Here is a 14485-nt window from a genome sequence, read left to right as displayed (position 1 = left end):
TGTATCTATAACTTAAACAATAACGTAAGTGCAAAGGATAAACAAAATAAAAAGAACTAGTAACATGCTAGAAGTTTTAGAATTCCAACATTTTTCTCTTCTCTATACCAAGATGTCTTACTATACATAAACTTGTTCATATATATATACCCTAAATTATGTACGTTATTCCATTCTAGTAACACAGATCTATGTACAACTGAAATCTCTCTTTCCTTATTACATACATCATTCATGCATTCACACAATATGTCTTATAAATACTGTATACCAGGCATAGGAGAGTCCACTTGCCAGCATCTTGCCATTCCTATGTAAAAGTGGAATATCCAATTGAAGTTTCTCAAGCAACTGACAAAGGTACACCTGCAGTTCCAAGGAATACACCCAACCAAGTAAGGGCAGTGGTTTGGCAACCAGGCAGGGAAGGCCTGCTCTTTCCTGAACACTCAATATTGCCTCTCTGCTTTTGCTAGAATTTGTAATATCTGCACAGAATGCTGTCTTCTGAATTCACATTACTTGTGATTCTTGGTTGATTCTAGATTTCTACACAAAGAAGGATAGATCATTTGAGAACAAAGGGAATGGCACTTGGATGTGGGTACTGTTTACTTCAAAAAAGACCATTCTCTGTGTGGGCTGGTGTTTGCTTTACTCTGTCATAGTGCCCTCACTCACCAGCCGGATGCAGCCGGCAGCTCTGTATCAAAGGCTCAGAATTTAGAATAACTTGGACGAAAGCAGTCTTAGCCCTTTTTGTTTCAACTTTTAACTTAAAGTTTGGAGGACTCTCACAAACTGGGCACATTAAACATAAATCAAATGTATCTTAATGTTTTTCAAGTAATCTAAATTCTAAGTTTGGAACTTTTCTGATATAATCATTTTATGAGCTCAGTGGAACCAAAATTTTTATCTTTTACCTATAAAAAATATGAGAAAACATTTTAATATAATTTGGTTATATGTTATTCTGCTACATAAAATAATACGTACCTATTCTATAGTAACTGAGAATATCGTGACTAATAGTCCTCTTACAAATTCAGATAATCCTGTTGAGCAGATAGACACAGCTATATGAAACTATAGTATAATGGCAGTAATTGAATTTCATTCTACTATTTATGGACATATGGATAAGCAATTCTACATAAAAACTGAACTGGAGATCATAAGAGAATCTTTTTATTTTTTTATTTTTTATTTTTTTTAAAGATTTTATTTATTTATTTGAGAGAGAGAGAGAATGAGAGAGAAAGCACATGAGATGGGGGGAGAGTCAGAGGGAGAAGCAGACTCCCTGCCAAGCAGGGAGCCCGATGCGGGACTCAATCCAGGGACTCCAAGATCATGGCCTGAGCCGAAGGCAGTCGCTTAACCAACTGAGCCACCCAGGCACCCAAGAGAATCTTTTTAAAAACAGTATCAAGTTTGAATATTTCCCAGAATTAAAAATGTGCTGTCATAAGAATTCTCTTGTTATGATTTTTAAAACAACACTTTAAGCTATATTGAGCTTTATTTTTAAATAAAGACAATGAATTTCAGAAATGTTAAGTGTTAATGTTAAGTGGCCTGTCCAAGGTCACGCGGGCTGTCCAGCAGAATGAGAAGCTAACCAAATGTAAATTAGACTGATTTAGTGTACTTGCTAACAACCTGGATATCTACTTTTTCTCTTTTTTGAGGATTTTGACTTCTCTTATTTGTGTGGAGCTAAGGGAAACCCTGACTTCTGCATGACTTAGAGCACCTTTTGAATTTTCGTTCATCATTCTCTCTCTCTTTCTTGCTCCCTCGCAGTCCTCAAGTGACTTTATTTTCTTGTGAGCCAAAAGCATACAGTTTTACATATTTCAAACCATGTCTTTTGAAAAGCCAAAACATTTCAAATAAATTCAGAAATTCATATTCTATATATTTTGGGTTTGGTTGAGTTCATACATCTGAGCAACAACCTCAATTTATTAAAAGCTTATGAGAATATTGTTTATTGTTGATTAAATATCAGTTGATGGTACTCATAAAGATGATTGCAAGTGCTTCATTCCAGTTGTAATTATTACTATTGTGATTTTTGTTTCTTTCGTCACAAAGTTTAAAGCAAGAGAGAATGTAAAACTCATCTGAGTTTTCAGCCAGACAGAAATATATTACCATAGTTCTTATCCTAGAGCAGGACTTATATCCATAATAGCACGATAGCCCATCAGAAGGACAGATTTGGGAAATAGGCAAGGTTAAATTATTTTTGATTTTTACGTTTGCTTGGATATTTTTTTAAGTAAGCTCTAGGCCCACTGTGGGGCTTGAACTCACAACCCCAAGATTAAGAATTTTATGCTCTATGGACTGAGCCAGCCAGGCATTCCTGCTTGGATATTTTTAGACAAATGTATTTTTAGGTCTTAAGTATTAAAAATTAAAATTTTGGATGGCAAATATATGTACAAATAAACAACAGCTGCAAAGTAAAAACAGTTTTAAATAACTGTCTATTAGTGATGGACTACCTGTCAGAGTAATTTCTTTTTAATTCTGCTAATCTGAAAAGTAAAATGGATAACCTTTTATAACTTTAATGAGAACTTCTTCACTCTATAATCCACCTTTCCTTCACCACCTTTAAGCTCTCCCTCTCCAGTGGTTGTTTCTTCCCTGCACTTAAAAATGTATTTCTCTCAGCATAAAAAGAAGCAAAAAAAAAAAAAAAAAAAAGCAAATAAGCAAACACTCATTTTGATCTTGCCATTCCCTCTCTTGGAAATACTGAGTACCTTTCCTTATTCTTCTATGGCACAACTTCATTCATTCATATATTTATTCATTCTGGAAGCATTTGCTGAGTACTTCAATTAGTCAATCCTAGTACTTTATGCCATTGAAACAGAGAGAAGAAACAGTTCTCAATCAAAATCACAGGGAAAGAGTACAAATAAGCAATTCATTATATTCAGGGAGAGAAAAGTTACAAGAGAACACATAGAAGGAACATGAAATGCAGAAGGATGTGAAGAAACTGATGGAATTAAAATTTTCTTCGAATTAATATTTTACCAAAAAGTCTTAGATGTTTCTGCTCATGTCATTAACACCCATTCATTTCTTAAACTAGCATTCATGTCCACCACTTAAGTCATTGCTTTTTTAAACATCTACCAATGACCTAAATAGAAAATCTAATGACTCATCCTCAACCACTCAACTATTCAAAATCTTTCCTCTCTCAAGATCTAGATCAAAATCTCATTCCCGGTTCACTTCTTTCAGCATTGAAACTGCATTCCTGGAGTATTTAGTTAATCCAAACATAAACAATGCTGGCCTGTTGTTTTGTATTGTACTATGTTTTTGAAATTACCTTAGCCGATGTCTAAAATTTCATCATTCTGAGGCTACATTATCCACAGAACCTAACACATTGCCCCAAAACTAATACATACTAAAAAAAATTACTGATTTAGTGAATTAATCTAAAAGAATATAGAAGAATTAATTTAGAAAGTGTGCAACAGCAGTTTGTCTCATCAACTTGAATTACTAAACAATACAAATAAGTATCTAATTGTACGGAGTCAAATAATATTCAAGCATTTAGTATGTCATTAGAAGCAAAAACAACTCAGATATACACACACTCAAATTACTGATAGCATATAATCACTCATAAAAAATAATCATAAATTGACTTTTTAACAAATTGCCTTTTTATATTCTTGCAAATAGTGGCAACAAATTGGCTACCTCAAGTGGTGACACTACAGTTAAATTATGGGACCTGTCTAAAGGCAATTGCATTTTGACCTTTGAAGGACACAACCATGCAGTATGGTCCTGCACGTGGCACTCCTGTGGTGATTTTGTGGCTTCTTCCTCACTGGATACAACTAGCAAAATCTGGGATGTTAATAGGTAAGAAGTACTTTAAACATTTTTAACCCTCTACATTGATAAAAATACATGGGTAATGTTTCTTTTTCTCCATGCTACCAACAGGAAACAATAACAAAAAATTTGTTTGTTGATAAAATTATAGAAAGCTACTGAAATAATCTATGTGAAATCCATTTCTAACTCTATTAATCATTGTTGATATAATGAGTTCTTTCTAAATGTAAGTGTAAAGATCAAGCCTATATAATAGGATTAGAATTGTTTCATTGGAAAGCTGTTTGTTTTAAGCAGGAGAGAAACAAATACTTACTTTGAAGAGTTAGAATTTTAGTTCTCCCTTCCACAGGATTGCTTTATTATCAACCAGCAATTTAATAGACATGAATATGACAGATATAATTACTTGCTTTATGATTAATTTTGATATATTTCCCAAATTAAATGCTTCCTGTCAATTCACAAATTATAAGAATTGATGTAATTTGATATATGCAAAGTCCTGTACAATACTGTATATAGAAGTTTTTTTTATTTTAATTCAAGACAGAAAAACATTATTTTACAGTGTCAAATACCTGTCATCCATGTATTTATGTATGATTATTATATCCTGTTAAGTATAAAAATAGGATACAAAAAGCTACTCTCAAATATCCTGACTGCTTCGGCTAACCAAAGAACTATAAATCAGTCAGACTTCTGATCACTTTAATTATTGAAATAGTGCCCAGATTCCAAATATAAATGATAATGACTCCTAAAAGTTTAGGTAAACAATTGTCACTGAGCTATTGTAGTTTATTTTGTAGAAGAAAAATTGCCTCACTGTGAAGGTAAACACTATTGATTTGGGGTTACGGGTAAAACAGTACCTTGAACAAACTCTACCCATTCTTTCTTGAATTCTGGGCAACATATTTAGGAGAGAGGACAAGTAAGGTGCTTGCAAAAAGTCAACAGATTTTCTGGGAGGATTCATTGAAAGGGTATGCTCTGTCCTATGCATAAGTTGGCGTCCTCCTAAGTCCATGAACTGGTTATTAATGCTGTTTTTTTCTCAGCACCAAACTTACCCTCCTATACCTGTTTTTGTGATGCTGCAACGGGAACTTTGCAGACTACATATTTGCTTTGTCAGCAGACTCTGTTAGGTTTTGGCAATAAGGGGTGCTTGTAGGAGACTGCAAGGCTGGGGGAGGAAGAGGGGATTTGCTTCTCCTTGTCTCCTTCCTATGGGCTTCTTCTGAACCTGTAGTTCCAGTGAGCATCACCCTAGCAACAATTCACCTCAACAATAGCACTTCGTTCTTATCACAGCAGATAAATCCAGTTTGCAGTTTTTCTGATGCTTGCATCAAAAGCTGCATCATGCTGTCATCAAAGACATTAGCTCCAGCAAACAGGAACCACCTTCTCAGAGGTCTGTGTTCCCATCTCAGCATGGCTCCTTTTCTGAGCTGAGGAACACGAATGCCAGTATACAAGTGCCCCCTCCTCAGAGGACTAAGTTTCAGTTCTACAGGCACCCCTCTTCAAGTTTCTAGGTTTCAACAATCCACCCTATTTACTTTATTCACTAAGTCCTACAGAAAGTAGCTCTTTCCTGCAGTGGCAGTTCTCTTTTCCTCTATTTAGTCATCCAACAACTTTATACATAGGTAACAATCCCATATATTAAATTCTTACTGTTAAAATGATAGGTACAGGTTTTGTCTCCTGACTTAACAGATTCAGGACATTAATGAATAAATAACATAACCCACCTGAGTTATACAGATTCAGTTAAATAATGTTTGGCATATTCTGCATGGGAAAAGATGGCTCCTAATAATATAACTTAGATCTCTTTCTATCTAGTGACAATTTAAGATGTGTTTTAATTCTCAAATGTATACCATTTGCTTATCTGGAGTAAGTAATCATATGCAATTCTTAATTTTATTATGTTTCTATAATGTGATCAGATTTAATAAATATTTATTATAATAGTATACTGGAATTCAAAAAACGCTTTATTGAAGTATGATTGACATACAAAAGGTTGTACATATTTAATGTATACAATTTGATGGTTTTGGTAATAATAATACCCATGAATAAGTATACACCATCGCCAATCTATGACATAAACATATCATCACCTCCAAAAGCTTTTTCCTGTCTTCTTGTGTTACTATAACTATTATTATTATTGTTATTATTGACAAGAACTCTTAATATAAAATCTAGCAAAATTTTAACTATACAATACAGTGTTGTTAACTATATGTACTGTGTTACACAGTAGATCTGCAAGACTTATTCATTTCCTATAATTGAAGTTTTAACACCAGGGTCGAATTTTAATTTTTATCACTTTTGCCTTAGATGAGAATCCTAATAGGAGATTGTGGTGCATTCTAAAATATAATATATTTCCCAATGTTTAATCATTCAGTGTTTAAAAAACACTGTAGTTAAAAAACTGATTCCCAGTAGACTCAGCCCTACTTGGAATGATTTCAAACATTTTGATTTAATGACTTTTCTCCAGGACTCTAATATCCAGATACTGTCTTCCAGTTGACACCCAGTAGATGTTGATATAACAGATCAAAATTGCTTCTAAATGATGTCAAAAATTCTTTATATTTCAGATTTCCCATCAACGTCAAGGGCTTACTTTTATCACCAAATAGAAATATATGCCAATTTAGAAGCTGAGGTAGTGGACAAATAATGGCAAATAAGGGAGAAATTGATTGTTTCTATAGTGGCTATTGATATATCTTTGAGTAATATTCAGAACACTGGGTTGTAATTTAAAATTACTCATGGGTCAATACTTCGTAGATATGTCTAAAACTAGTATCTCTGTCATTTCATAGGTTATTGGAACTGGTTAGTGATTTAAGGGGAGAAGTTATTTGCCTTGGTAAGATGTTGGTGGTAGAAGCTGTGCTATGCTGGGTCATATACTCTTATCCTGATGCCATAAAGTTTTTAATAAAATAAATCATATTGATAGATTCTACTGTTCACCAGAGAAGGAGGGGTTTAAACTATATTCTTCTCTTTTATAATTTGCTTTTATCTTTGAGCTCCTGGCTTAGTCTTGAGCATCCTTTATTGATGTCAGGTCCCTAGCCTTGCAACTGCTCCTCAATTGGACATTACTTGCCAAAACCATCCACTTAGCTCCTTATCAGAAAGTTGGATAACTGACAATCATAATTAACACAAAAAATCCCAGATTAAGAGCCACATTTACTAAGCGCTAATAAGAATCTCTGAACAGTATCTGTGGTACGATTAGTTTGGATGTATTGACACTCTACAAAGTTTCTATGAATAATTAACAGGAATATTTCAATGATCTTCTGAATGATTATATAAAGTGGAAATTTATATGTGTTTCAATTAGTGATCATTGATTTCCACCTTAATTTTCAAATATATTTATTAAAAGTCAATCTTAAAGTACACATGCACACTTACACACACACACACACACACACACACACTCACACACATACACACCATTGTATCCTAAGTAGGCAGTGCTTGGCACATAGTAGTCTGGTTGCATGAATTATAAAGAAAAAATCAACATATACTTATGGAGAAAGCGCTCTCCCTGCTCCTATCTACATTCAAACTAAAATTTAATTGTTCCATCTTATCCTACGTAAGTCTATGAAGTGATTAAAATGGGATAGGAAAATCAGAAAAGATCTCAGGCAGCTATAAAAAAATAGCTTGTGTTTCTTTAAAGCATAAGATTATCAATAAATATTCATAAAATGAACAGTGTTACACTGTGTTACAGATATTAGAAAAATTTGACTCCACTACTACCGTCAATGAGATTACGAGTAATTTTAAAATGCAACAATATTGAAGCAATCAGAGAATATGCAATGCATCTGCAATTTATAATATCAGGTAGGGTATTCTGGGTGACTCCTAGTTGCTTTTCTTCAATGGTAGCTGGGTATTTGGCTGAGTGGCTCTACCAGACTATCACTCTGATATTTGGAAAGCAGACCATGCCTGCTTAGCTTCTAGCTTGAGGGGAAGGAGTTGGAAAAAGCCAAAATGTTACTGACTATAACTGCCCCCACTGCTATAACAAGATATTATACTGTCAAGAATTGAGTGGTTTAAAACAAGGATGGAAGGACACAGAGGTATTTGTAACACTCAACAGCTTCTGGATCCCAAACAGTGAGATATAAATCTATCTTCCTTATATCCAGGAGTATTGTTTCAGATGCCCTTAAAATTAAGTTGAGTGAGAAAAATAAAGCAGGTTTAAGAACTATGTTTAGGAAAGTAATTTGTGATTACTGCTGCATTACATTGACTGGAAGCAAATATGTTGGAAACTTTGGGAGTTTTTGAGAGAATTTTATTCTATTCTTAATAACCCTGACTCTTCAGACTCTTCAAACTGTAAAAGGTCCTCAGGGCCCTGAACTTGCATCCAAAGGAAGGTCACTTCTAGTATTTTACAGTGTACAATGAAGGCACAGGCCGTAGCACCCACTTTAGATCTGGTCATAGAGGATAATGGACAAGAAAAAAAACCTTCCATGACAAAGTCAGAGGCCACAAAGAACCATGGGCACAGAAGCTCCTTTTAGGAAAAGAGACATGGTTCAATCAAAGAATTTTCTTCAGTGCCATGGCAAAGTTCCTCATGATGCCTGCCCAGGATTCTATCACTATTTAGAGTAGCGACTCTTGTACGTTCCCCATTTTTCTACTTTTGTATTGGAGTTTGTGTTGCAGTTATTCTGTCCTTGCTTCCATGTACATCTTTTGTGGTGATGGAGAAGGCAGAAAATGTGCCTGTTATTTGGTTGGTCACCAGAACATGAGATGCCTCCGATCCCAGTGGAGCAGACTGGGCATCATGCAGAGAGCACGCATCGTGAGATACATGCAGTAAAGGAGTAGCACTTTGTATTCTCTCCTTTGGTGCACAGGGTGGGAGGTCAGTGAAAACATGTGGAAGGAAGGATGACATAGATGTTGGGTGGGCAAAAGGCCACACTGTGGCAGAGACTACTAGCTGTTCACCAGAAGCCACTCTCTCCTTCTTCCCTTTATTAGTTGGGTGTCTGGCTGACTAACTTTTTTTTCTTGGCCTCCTTTTAGTTAAGTGTGGTTATGGTACTAAGTTATCTATAACAGAGTACTAGATGAAGTGATATGTGCCATTTTTATGTTCTTTTCCCCTTGTGGTAAGATGGGCTATCAATGAGAAGGACAAGAGTAATCTTAGAAGCCAATTACTGAAAATGACAGAGCAATCATCAGTCTGCTTGAAGTAAAGCCACCCCCATGCTCTACCTCCAGTGGGCCTGCAACATGCTCTGGACTCTTAAGCAATAAGAAAATAAACTTCTCTTTTGTTTGAGACAAACAGAGTCTTTCCAGTCTATTTGTTATAGCACTTTAGCCTGCCAGTCCAAAATTAGTTACCCATGACTATTTGTCCAGTGATATGTTTTCCCCTCATGACATAGTAATAAGGCAACTAAGACAAGCCCTGCCACTCTTCTCAGTATTATTTGGCTAGAGTAGTAATAGAAATTTGGTACTGGTAATAAATGCCTATTCAATTCCCTCTACTTTTTCTCCCTTGCTCTTTCTATTTCCCATTCTTAATTCTGTTGCAATACTATTGGAGCCTCTAAAATTCTACATGCCAATAACAATACTTGTAAGTCGAATAATTGGTTTGCATGGAAGTTAATGCCTGTAAAAATAGTAAATTATAAGACAATATGCAACTATTAAATGTTAGTGTCTCCATTAGTGGGAAACTGATCCAATAATAATGATTTCATTTAAACAATAAAGAAATACTGAGAATCTCAATTTTATAGTAGCGTTGACTACATTTACTGACAAGAACCAGTTTTGCTGATTGCAGTCAAGCTGATAGAATACAAATATTACCTTTCATGTAGTTGACCTTACAGGTTTGTTTTTCAAAATTTATTTTGAAGCAAATATGCATTGAGCACTCTGTTATGTGCATTGTTCTAGTTACCAAGCTACAGCAGTGAACAAAATTGACAAAAAGCTCCTGTTTTCATGTAGATGGCTTTCTATTGGGAGGCAGAAAATAAGTCAAAAAAATAATTATGTATTTAAAAGTCTTAAGTTTGGTAGAGAAAAAAATAAAATATGAAAATTGTAAAGGAATGGTGGGCATTAGGAAGAATTGCAATTTTAAACAGGATGGTCAGGGAAATTCTCACTATAAAGTTGCTATTTGGGTAAGGTAAGAGAGCAAGCCAAGAAGATATCTAGGAGAACATTTCAAGCTTTCCTTAGTAGTGAGCTCCCCTCTGGTGGTAGCAAGACTTACGTGACTAAGGAACAGGAAGGGGGCCAATGTGTCTGGAGTAGTGTGAGCAGATGAGTAAATGGCAGAGATAAGGCAGTTAGTTATATGGGGGTGCACATATGACACAGGATCTTGTAGCTTATTTGAGTGACTTGACCTTTATTCTCAAGGGGATAGGAAAGCACTGGAGGATTTTGAACAGAACAGTCACATAATCTGTTTTACACTTTAACAAGATGACTCTGGTTACTATGCTGAGATGGCACTGTGGCAGGAGAAGGGTGGGGGAACAAAGATAAGGCAGGAAGACTGGCTGGGAAGCTATTGCCACAGTCTAGGCCAAAGACATTAAAGGTTTGCACCATAATGGGAATAGTGAGGTTAATAAGAATTTTTGTATTCTGGATAGATTTGGAAGACAAAACCAACAGGAATTGCTGAGGAATTGTGTATTGAAAGAGAAAGAGAAAACAAATCACCCTGTTAAATTTTGAGACCCTGAAAATCAAAAAGTTCATTCTCTTTATGCTGGAACACTATCATGAACTTTATAAAATATTTTTCCAAGCAGATTCATCAACTGACATTCCAGAAAAGGCTGTAGAATGAGGAATGCCTTCTCATTTTTCATCTAAGAGGTGATTTCAATTGAAGAGACTTGAATGTTCCTTCCTGCCCACTAGCATTGCTTCCTTCTTAATTTAATAATTCATTTCTAATCATAACCCTTGGGCTGGATGAGATGAGAGAAGCAGAAGGCTATGGATGAAGGGAACAGCTAAAATTAAGAAAAGGGAAATGTAAAATATTAAGATTCTCTTATGGTGAGTTATCTTCTTTTAATAATATGTACCATCAATTTCTTTTGGGCAAATAATACACCCACATTGTAGACTCTAAAAAATGGGAAAAAATTATTTTTATTATAACAATTAGTAATAATAAGATAGCACCAAATAAATTATGAAAATGGAGTGTAGTATTTATAATATACAATATTTCATTAATAATATGTTCATGTTCTTTATGATTCATTTGCAAAGTTGGATATATTAGAGATGAAGGACATATTGTACAATATTAATGGTTTTAAAACATAATGTATGCAAACAATGAATCATGGAACACTACATCAAAAACTAACGGTGTAGGGCGCCTGGGTGGCTCAGTTGGTTAAGCGACTGCCTTCAGCTCAGGTCATGATCCTGGAGTCCCGGGATCGAGTCCCACCGTCGGTCTCTCTGCTCAGCGGGGAGTCTGTTTCTCCCTCTGACCCTCTTCCCTCTCGTGCTCTCTCTCTCTCATTCTCTCTCTCTCAAATAAATAAATAAAATTAAAAAAAAAACTAACGGTGTAATGTATGGTGATTAACATAACATAATAAAAGAAAAGAAAAGAAAAAACATAATGTAAGAAGTATTAAGACTCAAGGGCAAAGTTGGATATATTAGAGATGAAGGACATATTGTACAATATTAATGATTTTAAAACACAATGTAAGGAGTATTAAGACAGGGCATGGATTATTGGTATATTAATACCTGCCTGGTATTGTAAAGCCCCCCAGTTTGCCTTCTTTTACTTGAAAAGGCACCCAAGGTATATATTAATAGGCTGCTAAAGGAATCCTTGAAACATAATTTCGTTACATTAAATGGAATGGTAACATACTCAAATTGACCTCTTGTGATCAATTTATCCTTTTCCATGGATAACAAATCAATTATTACATGTTCTTGGATTTTTGTTTATATTTAAATGAATAGTTTCCCCTTGAAATATAGGCTTTAAATTATATGCACATATTATCGAACATATATATAGATAAGCATAAAAAATGAAAAAAATAAAATAGTATATGTTTTTTCACTCTTATCTTCACCTCAAAACAGTACATAATTAATAAGCATTATTGAAGAAATATCTATTTTATGAAGAAAAATATGTTAGAGCTGAAGTTCAGATGTCATTTAGAAAATTATAGAATGATTAAAAAATCATGAAGTTTTCACAACTAATATGGCTTTGTGTGTATGTGTGAAGAATGATTCAAGCAACAGTGTCCACTGCAGTGAATTTGATGTCAATGTACTTTCACATCAATGTACCTGGGTTAACCAATAAAAGAGGTAGATGTCATTAAGATTTCAAAATTCGGCCCTATACATTTATAAAACAAATACCGTTTCATATAAATGAGTTCTATAATTTGTATTTAACTTGTGCTAAATAAGGTGCACTCTCTGTTATCTTACAAACCAGATAAACTGTATATTAGAAATAATTTGGGGGGGTGCCTGAGTGGCTCAGTCAGTTAAGGGTACAACTCTTGGTTTCAGTTGAGGTTGTGATCTCAGGGTCGTGAGATCCAGTCCCTCGGGCTCCACGCTCAGCAGAGAGTCTGCCTGAGATTCTTTCCCCACACTCTTCCTCTCCCTCTGCTCTTCCCCCTGCTTGTACTCTCTCTCTCTCTCTAAAATAAACAAAATCTTAAAAAAAAAAAAGGAAATAATTTGGATGAGTATAAATGAAACTAAGGATATTCCAATAAGAGCAAATATATTGGGGCACCTGGGTGGCTCAGTTGGTTGAGCGATTGCCTTCGGCTCAGGTCATGATCCTGGAGTCCCGGAATCGAGTCCTGCATCAGGCTCCCCGCTCAGCGGGAAGTCTACCTCTCCCTCTGGCCCTCCCCCTTCTCATGTGCTCTCTTTCTCTCATTCTCTCTCTCAAATAAATAAATAAAATCTAAAAAGAAAAGAGTGAATATATGTATGTTAAAACATATTTTAATACTTTATTACTACCAATCAAAGCAAACAATTTGACATATAAAAAATGCAACACCCCTTTTCCATACCCACCAAAAAAGATCTGGCTAATAGATGAGTCTTAGTTCTCCTCAGTGCTAATGACTAAAAAAAGTGTAGTATATTTCTTCATTAATATATATTAAATAAAAATATATATTAAAATAAAATGATCTGTAGCCATAGTATACATGAGCTAAAAAACTAGAATCACATGTATTTTTATATTTAAAGTTTGATCGTATATATGTGTGTGTATGTGTGTGTCTAGCCATGTTTTGTATGTATACATTTTAGTATTAATGCAGTGAGTTTAAACATTTAGCTCAAAATTGAGTTACATAAATAATTGACTATCTTAAATATTTTATGTACCTAATCATAAAATGATATTTATTTATTTACCTATGCTTTATCAATGACTACAAAACCAGCTTGTTTGAAACCCATTTATTTGAGACAGCAAAAACTAAGTATTATCATGCCCCTGAAACATTGTTTTGAAATTACTGAAATGGTTTTCATTTAAAGTAAACTCTAAGATTTGATTCAGTTGTTATTGAAATGAAATGAATGTCCAAGTGCATCAAATCAAAATAAAAGAAGTAAACCAGATGATGTAAAAATAGCAAGCAATAAAAATTTAGGTGGGATTAATCTACTTTCTTATATAAAACCATATTATTAGATGGGAAATACTGCCTATTTGAATAATAATGAATTAGTGTTCTTAAATAAAACACTAGAGAATAAATTTTCATAGAAATTTCAAACAATTTAATGTGTGTCCTGCATAGAAAATGGACCAGACCATCTTCAGTCAAGAACATGGAATGATTACCCCCTTGACTGGCCTTTGGTCATCTTACAACCTAGAATGGGTCCTGCAGGAAGCAATACCTCTAGGAGTAATTTCACTTTGTAAAAAAGTCATTGCTTTTCACTTGGCTTACAACTTCTTAATTCATTTACTAGATTAGACCACAGAATCGGTAAAAATTACTTTCTTACTTAAAAATTGATTATTTATTCTTTTTTTCAGTATTTACCAACTATGTACCGAGTCTGGGGATATAGCCCTGAACTGGACAGACAAAACTGTAGTCCCAGTAGAGCTTACATTATGGAAGGCGCCACTGATTATCCACACCTTATAAATTATTAGAGAAGCTCTCTACTTGACCATTAATCCAAAGATTAATTCCTTAGCTCTAGAGATGCAAAACGACTATCACCGAGAGTGACTGGGCTTCTGAAGTATTGTGTGTCCTACCTCTCTAATATTGGAAAGAACTATAGTCTGAGGAGTAATAGTCACCAATAAGGTGGACATTTAAAATGGTGTGGAGTCTTCTCATCTTTATAAGGATGATTTTTTCATTTGCATTTGAGTTTTATTAATAGCCTGTAGGTTCCCATAACACATAAACAT

General features: G+C 34.6%; 1 protein-coding gene across 5 annotated transcripts in view; it reads left to right on the top strand.

The window, feature by feature from the left end:
* The window catches only part of SPAG16 (sperm associated antigen 16), a 952656-nt gene that overhangs the window by 491835 nt on the left and 446336 nt on the right, over positions 1-14485 (top strand). For all 5 annotated transcript variants that reach the window (XR_012374325.1, XM_073879053.1, XM_025892134.2 and 2 more), the window contains one exon: positions 3733-3918. Coding sequence is in view for 4 of the 5 variants with exons in the window: in XM_073879053.1 (XP_073735154.1) it covers positions 3733-3918 (186 nt within the window). In the remaining variant the exon portion in view is untranslated. The remainder of the gene's footprint in view (positions 1-3732; positions 3919-14485) is intronic.

This window comes from Callorhinus ursinus, unplaced genomic scaffold, assembly GCF_003265705.2.
Source record: "Callorhinus ursinus isolate GAN/ISIS: 27379988/994484 unplaced genomic scaffold, GSC_fseal_2.0 scaffold2, whole genome shotgun sequence".
In the NCBI taxonomy this organism is placed as follows: domain Eukaryota; kingdom Metazoa; phylum Chordata; class Mammalia; order Carnivora; family Otariidae; genus Callorhinus; species Callorhinus ursinus.
The sequence above is the reverse complement of the archived record's forward strand: the minus strand, read 5'-3'. Positions and strand labels throughout refer to the sequence as shown.